The 13,353-nt window shown below is 42.6% G+C and overlaps 2 protein-coding genes across 2 annotated transcripts; one reads left to right on the top strand and one right to left on the bottom strand.

Moving 5' to 3' along the window:
* Positions 1 to 342: 342 nt before the first annotated feature.
* On the top strand, positions 343 to 5,124 carry TADA2B (transcriptional adaptor 2B). Its single transcript, XM_017727677.1, is given in 2 exon segments — positions 343 to 1,366; positions 1,368 to 5,124. Coding segments are annotated over 2 exon segments (924 nt in total). The 5' UTR covers positions 343 to 1,201; the 3' UTR covers positions 2,127 to 5,124.
* A 1,964-nt stretch (positions 5,125 to 7,088) lies between these two features.
* GRPEL1 (GrpE like 1, mitochondrial) lies at positions 7,089 to 12,632 on the bottom strand (the record flags this gene model as incomplete). Its single annotated transcript, XM_017727676.1, has 3 exons — positions 7,089 to 8,481; positions 10,870 to 10,951; positions 12,444 to 12,632. Coding segments are annotated over 3 exons (618 nt in total), but the record flags the coding sequence as incomplete, so codon positions are not given.
* Between the last annotated feature and the right edge of the window lie 721 nt (positions 12,633 to 13,353).

Consider the following 13,353-nt stretch of genomic DNA (forward strand, 5'->3'; position numbering starts at 1 on the left):
TTGCGGGCGGGGCCGTGGCGGGGGTGGCGCCGGACGGGCTCCCTGCGGGCTCCCCGCTGGTCCGAGCAGCGCACCCGGCAGCTCGGACCTGTCGCTACCTGAAGGTCTGCGTTTGCCTCCCGTCAGCGCGTCCGTGTCACACATCTTGCACCTGCCTCTTATCCGTGCTCAGCCTTTGGCTTCAGTATGTCCCAGCTGCGGGCTGGCTGCTCGCCTTCCCTGTCACTGCACAGGCAGGCTTGGTTTTAAAAAACAGCAGTAAGAAAGCGTCATTTCACAATCACAGAATGGGTCAGGTTGGAAGGGACAACGTTGGGTCATCCCAGAGCACATTGCACAGGATTGCATCCAGACGGTTCTTGACTATTTCCAGTGAGGGAGACTCCACAGCCTCTCTGGGCAGCCTGCCCCAGAGCTCAGAAAACCTGCACAGTGAAGAAGTTCTTTCTCATGTACATGTGGGACTTCCTGTGCATCAGTTTCTGCTTGTTGCTTCTTGTCCTATTGCTTGGCACCACAGAGCAGAGCCTGGCTCCATCCTCTGACACCTCCCTTCAGATACTGATGGACACTGGTGATGTCCCCTCTCAGTTGTCTCTTTCCGAGGCTGAGCAAGCCCGACTCCCTCAGCCTGTCTTTGTAAGAGAGATACTCCACTCCCCCAGTCATCCTCATTGCCCTCCGCTGGACCCTTTGATTAATTTTTGATTGACTTGATTTGTTGTTACGTATGTTTTGCTTTATTAAATATAAAGACTTTTTCAAAACCTTAAAGTGTAAGATCATTGCAGCTTGCTTAGTTCTTAAATAACTAGAAAATAATAAATACTGTTATTCTCACAGTAAATACTGTTTGTTTCCACGTTGCTCCTCAGTAATGTGATCTACACAAGCAAAACCCAAGCTGTATAGTCCTGTTGGTGTTGGCCTGGGACTTGGACAGCTTCCTGCTCATGGTGAGCTGGCTTTGTGGGAGTGCTGTGGGTTCTCAGGAATCACCAGGGTGCACTGCAAACACTCATCCAGAGCTGAAATCGCAGATCTGATGGAAACACGGCCAGTATTGCTAGAGAAGTTTAGGTACTGGAAGTTGGCTTTTGAGGAGCAGGGGAAAAGTTGTGCTATTTCCTGAGTGCTCATTCTGCTGGAGATGTAATGGGAATCGTTTTATCACTCCTCCTTTTTTTCTGTTTAGGAGGACATGGCTGCTCATGTGGGAGCATCCCGAACACCTCAGGAGGTGATGGAACACTATGTGAGCATGTATATCCATGGCAACCTGGGAAAAGCCTGCATCCCTGACACTATTCCAAACAGAGTGACGGACCACACGTGTCCCAGCGGCGGCCCCCCGTCCCCCAGCCCGGCTCCGCGACGACTACGAGATCGAGTACGACCAGGATGCCGAGACGCTGATCAGCGGCCTTTCGGTAAACTACGATGACGACGACGTGGAGATCGAGTTAAAAAGAGCTCACGTGGACATGTACGTAAGGAAACTCAAGGAGAGGCAACGGCGGAAGAACATTGCGCGAGACTATAACTTGGTACCGGCCTTCCTGGGCAAGGATAAAAAAGACAAGGAGAAAGCTCCCAAACGAAAGATCACAAAAGAAGAGAAGGAGTTGAGGCTGAAACTGAGGCCTTTGTACCAGTTCATGTCTTGTAAGGAGTTTGAAGACTTCTTTGAGAACATGCACAAGGAGAGGATACTTCGAGCAAAGATTCGGGAGCTGCAGCGGTATCGGCGAAATGGGATCACCAAAATGGAAGAGTCGGCAGAGTACGAGGCAGCCAGGCACAAACGGGAAAAGAGGAAGGAGAACAAGAACATAGCTAGTTCCAAGAGAGGGAAGGAAGAGGGTAAAGAAGGTGAATTTGCTGCCATTGAAAACCTGCCTGGCTTTGAACTCTTATCGGACAGGGAAAAGGTGCTCTGCAGTTCTCTGAACTTGAGTCCTGCACGTTATGTGACTGTAAAAACTATCATCATTAAAGACCATCTCCAAAAAAGACAAGGAATTCCTTCAAAGAGTCGCCTTCCCAGTTACTTAGATAAGGTACTAAAGAAAAGGATTTTAAACTTTCTGACAGAAAGTGGTTGGATATCCAGGGATGCTTCATGAAACTCAGCTGATCTGAAAAAACACAGCAGAGGCCCATTACAGCCTCAAGGACTCCGTTACTTTTTCCTTCCCTCCCCAAAGATACAGAAACCATGTCGCTTAAAAACACAAAAAATCAAATACATAAACCCCCACAGTCATCATGATCCATGGTGGCTCAAATAGACTTTTGCTTTGAATCATGGAAAATACTTAATTGTGAAACTTCTACATTGGATTTCACTGCTTTTGGTACATTATTAGAACAGATTTTTTCATGTGAACTTACTCAAGTCTGGTAGTCCCAGAGTAGTTGCTTTAGTCTGTACTATTGGATAAATGAATATCAGTGTAATCCTTGCTTTTCTTTGAAGGTAGGAGATAGTTTCATTTGCTGGAAACTTTCTTCACCCTTTGTTTTGTTTTTTTGGCATAATGCTGGCAGCAAAGTGAAGCTTACAAAAGTCCTGTGCTCAGGAGCAGGTGAGCAGGGACTTTTGTGACCATTGCTAAGCTTTTGGAACATTCTCCTTAGTAACTACAGCCAAGGCATGGGGACACGGGGATGAGAGTTCCTGTTGAGAATACAGCAGGGATGAGTCGTGGCAGGGAGTGAAAGGAGGGAAGGAAGGGAGGAAATGTGGTAGGTGAGATGCCTTCAGGGAGTTGTGCTGTGGAGGGGGGTTTTTGAAGAGCTCCCAGCTAATCCAGGCATTGCTTTGACTTGAGTTTCCTGATAGACCCCTCTGAAGCTTTGAGTTTCCTACTTGGTACTGGAGTGTCAGGAATCCCCAGCAGCTGTGGTGCCCTCCTCCAGAGGAGGGGTCAGCTACAGTGAGATACCTGATTTGGGCCAGAAATGGGGTTTGGGAGAATAGGCAGTGAGGTCTTTGGCAGCAGTTGGAAGTGTCAGCCAGCAAAATCACTGCTTGTCCTTGTTGGGGGAGCCTGCTCCTCCTCCTTTGGGATCTTAAGTGCTGAGTTCATACAGGCTAAGGAGGTGTAGCTGCCTCCTTCTGGATTTTGTTGGAAAGTCAGGGAAAGGGAGCAAGATTCTCAAATGGAGCGTGATCACTGAGATTGGTCTTTAAAAACAAAAATAACAATTGATGCAGATTTGGTCAAAATGCACAAAGTGTTTCTAAATTTGGAGCATTTAATCCAGCCACTGTAGGATTCTAATTGCACATACCTTGAAACATACCAGCCCAGGCACATTGAATCTGAATTTACTGACAGGTAGAACAGTGCACCTTGGGAGGGATCTCCTCCCAGTTCTGACAGCTACAGCCTGGAGTGCTGCTGGAGCCAGGCACCACCTGGGATGTAACACAGTGGGAAACACAAATGCCAGACTCACAGTGATGTTCTAGTAAGAGCTATTGATTAAGGAAAAGATGTTGAAGAAGGATTATAAAAAGATTTTTATGCCCATTTCATCCTTAAATTCCCATGCTGGCATTTGAATAAATGAATAAAAGTGGTGGTTTGCCACACGAAAGATGGCACAGATTTACTTGTGCCTAAGCCTCTCTGCTGGTTGTGTCTGGAGCAGGAAGCTGTGACTGGCGGCCGGCTGGGCAGGTCTCCTGGAGTGCAGGTGTACCAAAAACTTGGAACCTGACTGGCTTCAATATGAGTGCACGATCTGGAAATGTCATCTTGCTTTGGTGCTTTGGGCTGTAGTCAGTGAGGATGCAACAAAATTGTAAAACAGTATTAATTCTGCAGTTTGGCAGAGGTATTCTGATCAGAACTGGGTTTCATTTAATACATCCAGCATTACCAAAATAGTGTTACCAGAGATTAGAATAAAATTACAAAGCCAGCATTTCTAAGGAAAAAAACCAAAACTAGTGCCTTTTTCTTTTGAGCTTATGATGTTATGTCCCTTCAGAAAAGGTAAGGGCTATGTCCTCTGGGATATAATACTTTGGCTTATCTGTAAGTGGTTTGTTGTGGCATACTCGAGACAAAATTGTCTCTTCTTGGCAGCAGTGGAGCTAACTGCACTGTGCTGAGTAGCTGTAATAACCACTTCCACCCTATATGCATGTACAAGCAGCACACAAGTTCATAAGGTATAAACCCTTGGTTATTTTCTCTGTCCTACTCCTGTGGGAGAGAAGCTCAGTCTGTCTTTTCAGCATTCTAGTTATGCAATTTGGTTCTTCCTGTAACTTGTTACTTAACTGCCATAACATGGTGTTATGATGCCTCAATTCTGCATGTAGCTGGGAGTTTAAGAGAATTGTTTTGGTTTTGGTTCTGGTTCTTCTGGGTTTTTTTCCCTCAAATCTGTGATTTTCATATTTCTACACTGTTTTGGCACATCTCAGTTTAACTGAAGCAATAGTGTAAAGCCCATCTGAACAATAACTTAGGAAAAAATCTAGGCACCAATGAGTCATTTAAATGTTGAAGTGAATTCTGCATTTACACTTTGTAGCTTCTTAATTCCTCAACCCCTCCAAAATGTTTCTTTGGTGCTAGACGTAACTTATTGAACATCAAAATGAATGTAAAATAAAGTATTTTTAATGTATGCAATATGGATATCAATATTTATTTTGTACTTGCAAGCTAACTCAAGGTGGTAAATGTTTGCTTTAGCAAATACTAGTCCCTTGGAAAGGGCTTCCCTAGAAGCAATGTCTCATTGTCAGCTATGCTTTTTAATTTTAAAGGTGACTTGCACTAGAGGATGCTGCTGTTCCATATTTCACATGGAACTGATTTAGTCTAAGCATTCCTTTGTTATGAGCTGCTGGTTTTCTGTTTGATTGCTTATAAATTGAGATGCAGTTAATGTTAATCCAGCAATTTACTACAGCAATGCTGCTGCTCTTCTGTGGTGAAGGGGCTGAGATGGCAAAGAGCTCTTTCAACTTGTATTTTGTGTTGATCTGGAAGTGCTTCCTGTACTGTACAAATAACCCAGCCTTCATGTTGCTAATGACAAGGTGTTTTATATGCTTAATGCTCTTGACTTTTCTAATTAAAGTTATTACTAATGATAGTATCTGTCTTAACAACATTGATGTAAGCCTATGAAAAAGCAACATTCTCTAAGCTGTTCAAAATACTGATCTTGTGCTCTGGGTAGGGGCTGTGCTGTGTGTGTCCATCCCAGCGCTGTGTTGAAGGGAGCATCCATCTCCCAGGGCTTGGATGCTGCAGAGTATTCTGGCTCCAGCCCCTCCTGCCCCCTGCTCCGTGGCAGGCCCAGCAAGCAGTAAGAACAGTGTTTGGAGATTTGCACTAGCCTGTGACCATGAACTGCCTTGTAAATCACACACACTAAGCACTCTGCCATTATTCTCTTGTGTGGCCACTGCATCCAATTCCTTTACAACTGAAACAGGCTTCCTGAGCCTTCTGGTTTACTCTTCTCACAAAATGTTTTTGCATGTGTCCCAGTCACTCTTAAGTGATGACACATTAAATACTGTGAAGCAAGATACCCCATGAGCACATTCAGCTCATCAGCTTCTTTCTTCCTTGAAGGGAATGTTGCATTGACATTTACTGGTGTAGCTGTGCCAGACACACAAACGCCTGTGCTGAAATCACACAAAGCCTAACTAATGTTGTGCACACAGCGTTTTACTAGATTTTTGCATTGTGTATTGGTAAATAAACTTGTATTAAAGTTCCTTTCCATGATTGATTTAACAATAATGTAGTTTGGGCAATGAGGAAAATGGCTGAAGTCTTTCCAAGAACAGGTGGAGAGGCATTGTAGCTAAATGTGATGGGTGGAAATGTGGCGTTTATGAAATAGCTAGTACCGGTGGTAGCTTTGTTGGGTGCTTAAATTTCAGAACTACTTTCCTCTGTTCTTTGATTTCTTCAGTGCTCCTTCCTGACGGTATGGCAGAGTGCACAGGTGGTTCAAGCTCTCCCTAGACTGACCCACTCAGTGCCAAAGCCCCTTTGAGGGCAGGCCAGGGAAGGGGAACCACTTAAATGAGAGTCAGTTACCAGATTTAAAGATGAACCTTGTGTTGAACATTTAACAGGAACTTGTGTTTAAGAACACCCCAAATGAAGTAATGTAGTCCAAAAATGACAGTTTGTGTGAGGCACTGGGAAGCTCGTTAACAAAACCTTCATCTGCTAGGGAAGAAGCTGTCCCTTTAACTCCTATTGGAATAAATTCTGTTAAAGAAGTTACTATTACATTTAGTTTAGATCCAGAGGGATTGGGAGGACACAAAACAACATGACAGTTCTTAAAAGGTATATAAAATGGAACCTGGTCCTTTTTCGGCATCAGTTGAGAACATTGGTCCTAATCAAAGTGCAACAAAATCATTTCTTCAGTCCTATTTCACACATCTACAGTGTGCTCTTAAACCCAGATGGAGGGAAGATACTTCTAAATTCAACTTCAGTATATGGAGTCCCTTTTTTTTCCCCATATGTTTAAATCTGATCTTTGCATTTTTTTCCCTGTACTCGATTAATTTTAAAAAATTAACACTGTAGTTGTCTTCACACACCAAGAAATTGTTCTCCTTCCTCTACCCAGTCACAGCATTCTTTCTTAGGAGTTGAGAAAGAATGAATTCTTAAACATAACTAATCTCCAAACACTTGTATGCACTTAGGCTGTTCCTGGTTAACTGTTTAATTCCCATGAGGCAAACCAGCACTGGGAAAAATGCCTTAAGGAACCGTGAGCAGGTCCAATGTTCAATAAGCTCTTGGCAACTCTGCATCTGAACCACAAAAAGGTAATCAATACCTGACTTTAAGGTAAGAAGCTCCTTAATCCACGATAACCAGAAACATGGTAAAAAATTCAGAAGTACTTACTTTTTACAGGACCTAATAACTTCCCTAAGTTTGAAGATTCTGTCCTGTTTTTTAATAGTATGGGCTTCCAGGATACAAGAGGATGGATGCTTTATAAGTTGTGTAATTTGCCAGGTTCCACCCACTCCTATCCAGGTGACCAGACAAATGTAGGATAAAACCTTCAGTTAATCATGTATTGTATTTTAGCCTGATTCTGCAGGATTGGGGGCAGCAGGTGGAGTTAGACATGGCAAGAGCTGCATAGGGAAAAGTTCTGCATGGGGTGCAACCTAAGATCCAAGCTGAGTAAATGTAAGAAATAATGAAAATGAAACTTAAGTTCACATTTTTGTTTGAGCCACTTACATGCAATTATTTATGTAAGTCTAAAAGAAATCATATGCCAAAGTCTCAGCAACTCACTTTGGGTCTTCTGGCTCTCAGCAGGATTGTAACTACAGTTTGTGTAACAAAACTGATTGCAAAGCTAGAAGTTACAAGACTATCAAAATTGTTTAAACCAATTTATACAACATTAAATTAAAAATCCAGAGATAGGATAAATTCTATTGGTTCTTCAATGCCATACAAGTATTAGATGGTTTTCTTGATTCAATGTTAGTACAAGACAAAAAGGTTGAACAATTACAAAAGATACCTAATCTCCACTGCCATTTATTTACAGTTTACAATTCACACAGGTATCAGTTTCAGTTGTTGAGATTATTTTTGAATAGAAAAAATGGCATTTATCACATCAGTTGTGTAAAAGCTGATGGGTGCTTGCAGAAAGCAGGTTATTTGTACTACTTTACCCACTTCTGCAATGTGAGATTCTACAGAACCAAGGGAAGTGTTTGAACCACTATCTGAATTTTCAATCTACACACAGTGATAAACTTGAAATTGCAACATTCTTGTGAGTGTTTCATTCTTTCCAATTTAATGCACCTTCTCAGGAGCAATAGTTGCAAAAAACATTATCTAATCTAAAGCATTAGAGGGCTTAATGGCTCTTGTAGTTCCGAAGAAGCAGCTTATGGAACAGTGATGTTGAAGGCCACCAAGCAGGAGAATTTCATTGGTTACTTCATTTTCAGTGGGAGACCTCAACCAACTCATTTAAACCTCTCAGGGAGCAGAGGAACGAGGAAAGCATGGTGTAAGAGAAAAACCATCCAGCTGTTTAATAGTTGTATGGCATTTGAAACTCTCAGCTTGAGCAGCTAAGCGTCTTTCACAACACCCACCAGGGCGGGCCGCAGCGTGCGCCCGTGCAGCTTATAGCCAATCTTGGACACCAACGCAATCGTGCCAGGCTCCTGCCCCTCCACAGGAGCATGGAACAGCGCTTCGTGTTCATAGGGATCGAACTTGGCTCCAACAGGGTTCAGTCTGAGCAGGCCATGCTTTTTAAACACTTTTTGAATCTGTACTTCTGTCATAACAAGACCTTCATATAAGCTCTTTAAGTGAGGATTGTCATCCTTAATTTCTTCTTTTGGAACACTTTCTGTTGCTTTCTCCAAAATGTCTGCAACTTCTAGTAAGTCCTTACAGAAGCTCTGGATCCCTGAAAATGCATAAAAGAGGAGAGAATGGGATTAGTCCACTGAGGGAAACAAGTGTTAAAAAACCCCAACCTCACAGCCCCAAAACCTACAGCAATAATCTGTACTCTTAAAAGTTTAAGAAGATACGTGATACCGTAATCATTTGGGGTAAAATGTCCTTTCCAGTTTTGGATGATAATAAAGAACTATTACAGATACCTTGAAATCCACACTATCTCTTCTATGGAACAAAATGTTACTTCAACTCAAAAGAGCTAAAGTTATGCTAATGACCTAACAATAACAGTTAAAATTCTTACCAAAGTTACCAAAATCTTCAGATGGCTTCATATAATTTCCTCACGTCTCTCTCATCACCTGAAGTTCAAAGCATTATGTTGCTCTATTCCTACCCTTTAATCTGATGTGATAAAAATATTTGCGTAAGACAAAGCATGTAATCAGACTGACAAGGATTCCAAGAGATGAACAGGGATTCTTCCCTGTATGAAGAGAACTCACACCTCTCCCTACCACTACAAACCTCTTTTACAAAGTCAGCAGCTGTGCCTTGCAAATACTGAGCTATTTCCAAGTTAATCATAGTCCTTGTCCTGAAGCTGTTCTCTGGCTCACACTTAGAGAATCTGGACTAATCTCACTTAATTCACTAGCAATCAAGAAAAAATCAGAACAGTTCAATAAAATAACACATTTCTACATAGAGGTAAGCAAAGGACAAACAGCACTGGGTTTTGGTTTGGTTTTTGGTTTGTTGGTTTGTTTTTTTTTTAAGCCAGAGTCAGCCTTTTTAGCTCACTTTTTGGATTTTTTTTTTCCTTACCAAGAAGTGGTATGACCATTACCAGAGGACAAACCTTTGGTTTAAACAAAAAATCCCCACAACTATGGAAGCACCTTACAAGATCTGTGGGGATCACCTAGTTCTCAGGAAAGAGTCTCTCTAACAACTGCACAACTCTGTAGAGACTCAAGCTCTTTACAGACCAGTAACAATGACCAAGTAGTTCCAAAAATCTGAAAAAAACACATCATGGTTTTAAACTAAAAACTAGAGCTGTGGTTGAAGCTGAACTGTAGCAAATATAGATAAACCAGCTGTCTAGTTATGTGGATCTGGATCAAATCAAACAACCAAACTCTTGAGAAGGTGGTTTGGTTCAGTTTTTTATTGCTAAGTTATATTTGCAAATCTCTCTGACTGCAACTCTGAATTTATGCAAGTCTCAAAAATGAGTTTCTCTTTCTTCAACAGAACAAGCATTCATGCACAAGCAGTAAAACTTACAGATTATATGTAATTTAGTTTTCAAGATAAATTAATTTCTACTGTAGCATCTCTGAGCTCAGACAGGACTCAAAGTCCTTTGCAGTAAGTAGAACATTAGTGTAACAAAGCTTATTTCTAATCAACCTCAGGATGAGGCACTCAAACATCCATGAAAAAGAGTGCAAGAGTACTATGTACTTTTTCTTACAGTACACATTAACTGAAGACCCTGAATTCAGAAATTAGAACTTGTGTATTCAGAATTAAACTATACAGCTGTGTATGGTGTGTGGTGAAAAAGAGTAACTTATTTTTTGAGGCAGAGTGGCAGTCAGACACCAGGATAGAACAGCACTCTTCTGCTGCAGCATTTCCACACAATTGCTGATTTACAGATTTGTGCTGGAAGTGTGAAAAAGCGAAATCAGATGTTAGCAGCCTGGCTCTTGAAAGAAGATGTGCTTCTAGCACTCCTCACAGCCAGTGATTGTGCATTCTTACCACTGAAAAAATCCATTCATTTAGAAATATTGCTTCTATTTGGAAGCTATGGCCTTCAACAGAACAGTTATTCAACTGTAAAAGGCTAAAAAAACAAAACAAACCACAAAAAATACCCCAAAATCAGAAAGAACCAAATTCAAAACAAACACGAAGAACAAAAACCAAACAAAACAACCCCGCAAAACCCCCAAACAACTAACAAAACAAAACAACCAACCAAAAAAAACTCAAACCAAAAACCCAAACCAGAAGGCAAACAAATATTCCATGCTCTTGGTCAGATATGAGACCAAAATAAGTGAAAAAGGCAAACTTCAGGCTGCAGACTTCCTAAAAAAAAAATCTGCTAATGCAGTACACGCTGTAGGAAACCAGATACCAAATTTAAAGAAAATGTGAGCTGTTGACTTCAGCAGTTTAAGTCTTGCCCTTGGCTGGGGAGATGGTCACAATTCTGATGTAAATTGAGGAAATGTTCAAACCTCTCTGCCTCAAATGCATTTTTTAACCGAGTAGCCAGAATCACTGGGAAGTACATCCTGTCAGTACTGCAAGGCCAGTCTTTGCATTTCCAGGGTCTTACTGAGTAAGCACCAGAGGAGCCTCCACTCACCGTATAACTTTGCCTCTTCCACCAGTTTCTGGCTTCTTTGCCTTATGTTTTCTGCATCTGCCAAGGCACGCTTGTACTTGTCCTAAAGAAGAAAAACCAGTAACAGAAGAGATTTTATTCCTTCTAGTCAGGCAGCTGACAATAATTCACACTAGCATATTCAGTACAAAACAGCATTTTAAACAGTTTCATAGCCTAAATCCACCACTCAGGGCAATCTGAAATAACATGCAATTATCACACCACCCCTCCTGCCAAGACAAATGTTTGCTTCACTTTACAAGGACAGAAACGAGGGAAAGGAAATCAGTTGGTTTTCCAGATTCTCGGTATTTGTCACCAGATTAGCTGGAAGAAACAGTATTTCTGCTTTTTCTGCTGTGTGCTCTCAGAAATCCTTCATCAGTCATGAGATACACTGACACTATGGCAAATCAGATTCAACCCAGCCATGACTTTTAAACCATCTCTTCCTTCTGCATACGTACCACAGAGTGCCCTCCAGTTTTCTCAGCCTTTACAAACTATGAAGCCTAACTCATCTGTTGTTTAGGTCAAGTTTTGGTCTATTCCTAGAAATATGGCCATTTAACAGCAGATGTACTAAGATGTGAAATTCAATAAAATTAATAAAATAAAAATTCAGGCTGAGTGCTTCACCACCTAACCCAGAATGGTGGGCTTCCACCCTGAATGTGTCTGACCTTCATATGCCAGTGAACAATCTCAAAACAGAATAAAAAAAGTCAACAAGCTGCCTGAAGAGCTGCATTAGGCAGCCAACAGCAAACAAAGACATTAAATGATATCTCAGATTTCTCCTGCAGAGCTCTGGGAAGGGCAACAGAAAGCAAACTTAATCCATGTAGGATCCATAGGTGCTGGTTCTATAGAAGGTTCTGAGCTATCTCTCAAAGTCTCAAATGCTCCAGAAAGACATTTTATATAAAGCACTCATTAATGCCTTTGCTTAATGGCCATCTCCCACCTCTCAGGGCATCCTTCACTCTCTGCTGGAGTTGTGCATGGGAGAGAATGCAAGATACACGAGGCCACACAGAAGGAATGTCATGTTTCAGTCTCATGTCGGAAGGGCTCTCCAACAGACAAAGTTTGAAACTTCTTAACTACGGTGCACGTACACTACTGTATAAAAGCTAAGCATCATTAACTCTGACCTTTGGAAAGTCAGCAGCTGTTTCCATGAAGTCTACTCTTAACACACAGAAACGCACACAACCAGAAACACACACTCACACCCTTCCATGGCTCCCAAAAATTATTTCTCCACCAAGCAAAACCTATGTGAAAATCAGCAACAAATTTTCAGGCAGGAGACACTCCAATTCCACCCAGAAACTGGAAGAAAACTATCCAATATCTTAATTTTGGACCAGAGATGCATCCCAGATCTTGTAGTACATGTACTTTAAAGAAATTATCAAACTGTGGGTTTTATTCAACTAAACAGGAGTCATGTAACTGTATGCAGACTGTGCACTGGGCTTCACTGGGCCACAGTGAAGGCTGTAGGGCACACAATTTGTGCAACCTAATAACCCAGAGACACTTACAGTAACTTCTTTTAGTTGTTCTTCCAGTTTGGCCTTTTCTTCAGCTAGCAGTTTTTCAGCAGAGCTGGGTTCCACCTTCTGCTCATTTTGGCTCTGACTCTGGTCCTCTTCCAAGTTCTGGCCACTGTTTTTCTGCTGTGTTGCTGCACAAAGCAGTCGTGGAGATGTTCTAAGGCAAAAAGATGGACATTATTATTCTGTTGCTTATTTTGTACGGTATTAGCATTTTCTAGACATACCAGACACTTTTGACACGCAATGTCCACAAAATTCTGACATCAAAGCAAGAATTCATACAATTCTAGGCCTGTGAATACTGTGTGCAGAACCCTCCGTCAGAAGCAACATATGTCCGACCATTTAAACTGTAGCAGAAAATAACTGCTTCAAGACAGCTTGTAAGTGTCCATTACACTCAGTTTATAGAGTCACAGCACTTTTAAAGGGAGTATGAGCTCGTTTTCAGCACAGTGCTCTATCCGGAAACAAATTCCGTGAGGCAATCGCCGGCAACAGCCTCCCTGAAACCACACGCGCAGAACAGGGCTTGGCCTCTGGAGCGGCGCGCCCCGTGCCGCCTATCCCTGCTGTATCGCAAACACCGCGGCAAGGACAGGCCTGCCTGCATAAATAATGACTCTTCATCCCTTCCTGACGTTTTCAAGGCTGAGCGAGCTGAGCCACCCGGACGAGGCTGCGGGATCAGCGCCGCGCTGACACAAGGGCTCGGATCCCCGCCCGCCGCATGGACACTCCGGGCCGGGAGCCCTCCAGGCTCCCCGCAGGGCTGGGCCGGGCCAGGCCGCTCTCCCAGAGAGGAGCAAGGAAAGGCAGCGAAGAGCGGCGGGGGATGGGGGCGGCCCCGGCCCATCCCGGCTCTCAGACGGGGCTCACTGGGGCTTGGGACCTC

The sequence above is a fragment of the Corvus brachyrhynchos genome, unplaced genomic scaffold (assembly GCF_000691975.1).
Source record: "Corvus brachyrhynchos isolate BGI_N302 unplaced genomic scaffold, ASM69197v1 scaffold80, whole genome shotgun sequence".
Lineage (NCBI taxonomy): Eukaryota > Metazoa > Chordata > Aves > Passeriformes > Corvidae > Corvus > Corvus brachyrhynchos.